This window comes from Pteropus vampyrus, unplaced genomic scaffold (genome assembly GCF_000151845.1).
Source record: "Pteropus vampyrus isolate Shadow unplaced genomic scaffold, Pvam_2.0 Scaffold1515, whole genome shotgun sequence".
In the NCBI taxonomy this organism is placed as follows: Eukaryota; Metazoa; Chordata; class Mammalia; order Chiroptera; family Pteropodidae; genus Pteropus; species Pteropus vampyrus.
Genome location: NW_011890296.1, coordinates 2,207 through 4,903, shown reverse-complemented (window position 1 = coordinate 4,903; position 2,697 = coordinate 2,207). Strand labels below are relative to the sequence as shown.

General features: G+C 63.0%; 1 protein-coding gene across 1 annotated transcript in view; it reads right to left on the bottom strand.

Moving 5' to 3' along the window:
* LOC105310235 (melanoma-associated antigen D4-like) overlaps positions 1-2,313 on the bottom strand; it is a 7,405-nt gene extending 5,092 nt beyond the window's left edge. Inside the window, exons 1-3 of the mRNA XM_023526629.1 lie at positions 2,191-2,313; positions 1,054-1,271; positions 1-780 (exon numbers count right to left, since the gene is read on the bottom strand). Of these exons, the coding sequence (XP_023382397.1) occupies positions 1-780; positions 1,054-1,263 (990 nt within the window). The 5' untranslated portion in view covers positions 1,264-1,271; positions 2,191-2,313. The remainder of the gene's footprint in view (positions 781-1,053; positions 1,272-2,190) is intronic.
* Positions 2,314-2,697: the final 384 nt, after the last annotated feature.

Below are 2,697 nucleotides of genomic sequence, written 5' to 3'. Positions count from 1 at the left end.
AGCTGCACCCTCCTGCTCAGGGGTGCTGGTGGCCATCTTGGCCTTGGCAGCAGCTGCCGCCACAACATTCTGAGGTTCCACCCACCGAGTCTTAGCAAGAGCCTTTCCAGACTTGGTCGTCTTGGGCCGGGTGGCTGCCCCCTCCCCTGAAGATGCTGCAGCCTGGGGCACCCCAGAGGCAGCGCTGGGGCCCTCTGCAGCAGCCTCTTGGGTCGGGGCGGGTCTCTTGGGGCGCGGGAAGGCCATGCCACTGACACCTGCTGGCTGCCCGAAATCAAAGACATCCTTCCGGCCCAGGAAGGCCATCTCGGGCTGGGTGGCATCCACCTCGCTGGCACATGGAGCCTGAGAGGAAGTGCAGGCAGCACTAGGACCCTCAGTAGCAACCTCCTGGGCCTGGGAGGCTGGCTGGGGCTGTGAGGAGGTTGCTGGAACCCCAGAGGCGGCCATCTCACTGTTGACTGGCATCTGGGAGCTGTGCGGAGAAGCAAGGGTTGTCTCTGGGGTGGCAGTTCCCTGAGCCTCGGTCGCCGCATATGTCGTGGGCTGGGTATCTTCTCCTGAGGCCTGGTCTGTGGCCAGCAGGTGGTTAGCGACCACCTGATTATAGGCGGCACGTGCAGCAGCAGCAGCAGCCCGAGCAGCACGGTTGGAGGCGGCAGCACGGACTACGTTGGCAGCATGAGCGGCCGCCTCATTGGCAAGTGTTTCCGGATCCAGCTGAAATGCCTCCACCAGAGTCTGGGCCAGCGTAGGGTTTTCCAGTTCCCAGGGCTCATTCTGCAAGGTGGGAGAGAGGGGTAGGGGAAGGCAGACAACTCTGCACACTTGCATCATGTTTCCCTGTGCTGGCCAGCCTCCTCCAGGCAGCCAGCCAGCCCCCACCACCTTCCAGGCCCTCCCCAACCCCCTTTCTCCCGGCAGAAGAGACATCTGGTTTGGAGAGGCTGGGCGGTCCTTCCCCATCAACCCTTCCCTTCACCCACTCCCCTTTGCAAACAACCCCATTCCCCCCTTTAGCAGGGCCAGCGGGTGGCCAAGAAGGGGCCTCACCGACAAGATGCGAAAAGCTGGACCCAAGCTCCCAAAGGCCCTGAGGAGACGCATGTCAAAGCTGGTGAAGGTACCATAGCCTCCAAAAGCACCAAATTCTTCATAGTCGTTTCCTTCAACCATCTCTTCCTCCCGGACTTCATCACTACCCTCATCCATGTCTTCAGCGTTGTAGCTTTCTGATTCCATGCGGAAGCTTCCCTCAGCCATGCTGGGGTCCGAAGGAGAAGAGAGCGCAGCCCTAAGAGGTAGGGTGAGGTCTCTACGGCGGGGGGGGGGGGGGGGGGGGGAGCGGGATCCAGTGGAGGCTGGAGCACTCGGGAGGTGGCGGGGGTGGCGGGGGTGGCCAGTAGGGGTGAGGGGAGTGAGGTCTGCTGGGGTAGATTCTGTCAGAGACAGAGCCCTAGGAGAAGGATGGAAGAGGTCGGAGGAGACACCCCGCACTGAAAGGGGAGTCGTGGTCCGGCTGGCTCCCCATCCCAGCGGCTCGATTTGAATAGAGGGGTGGATTGGCGGGCTTGGTCTGAAGAGCCCCAAAGGGGATGGATGCATCGAGAAAGGGAGAAACAAAGGGCCCGAAATTAAGGGCTGGAGCAGGAAGCCAGGATGAAGGGAGAGCAGATGAGATGTGAGGGCTCAGACACACGGGGCCCGCCGAAAGCCCTGGGAAACTGAATCCTAGGGAGACCTTTTGGCTAGGTCCGGGTGGGTGGGGGGATTCAGGGGATTCCCGTCAGGTTGGGCTCACACGGGAGCGCTAAGGGTGGATGGGGCGGGGGCCTCGGACTAGGTGAGGCTCCAGTCGGAGCATCGCAGGTCTCAAAACCCAGGACTGGAATTACAAGAGCGGGCAAAGCGGTCATCTGGGTGGGAGTGACCTAGGAGTGGTTGGGTGGGGATGGGGCCTGGGTCTAAGGCAGCTTAGCCCGGACCACACGAGTCTGCTAAAACGGTTTGGATCTTCGCTGTCAGCAGGGCTCAGATCCGGGAGCCTGGGGTGGATGGGGCTGCTATCACGGATCTAATGGGATTCGAGTTCTGAGTGCTTGGGCTTTGTTCAGCTCCGGGGCGTGGGAGGGGGTGGCGTGCCGGGTTCCACTCGCCCTCTCTCAGTCCTGTCTGGGGCTGGACCCTTACCTTCCCTGAGGCTCCAATGGCGTCGGTCCTCAGCACCAGTGACCCCGCAGCCGCGCCCTCGCCTGCTGCTGCCAGCACAGCAGCTCCGACCACCCCGCCCCTTTTCTCCGCGCACCCCCCGCGCCCCGCGGCTGGGCAGCCTGCGCATGCGCGGACCCCTCCAGCCCGTCGGCTTTCCCAGCAAAAGCCCTTTCCACCAAGTCCCCAGTGCGCATGCGATTCCGCGGAAGGGTGGGCGGGGGGTTGTCTCCTTCGCGCCAGATTCCCCTCCCCCCCGCCCCCCGACCCCTCACGGCCGGCCCCGCCCCGATCCGGACCGCAGGCGCGCGCACTCACACCCCGTGGTGCAGTTCAACCCGCCCAAACATCTACCCTCAATCTCCCCTCTTTTGTGGTCCTGCCCTCCCCCTTCCCACTAAGCTCCCCCAGTGTGGTCTGGATTCCATTATGCCCGGCTTCCCCAGCATGACCCCTGGGGTCTATAGCTGCAACAAGAGAAATGCAAAT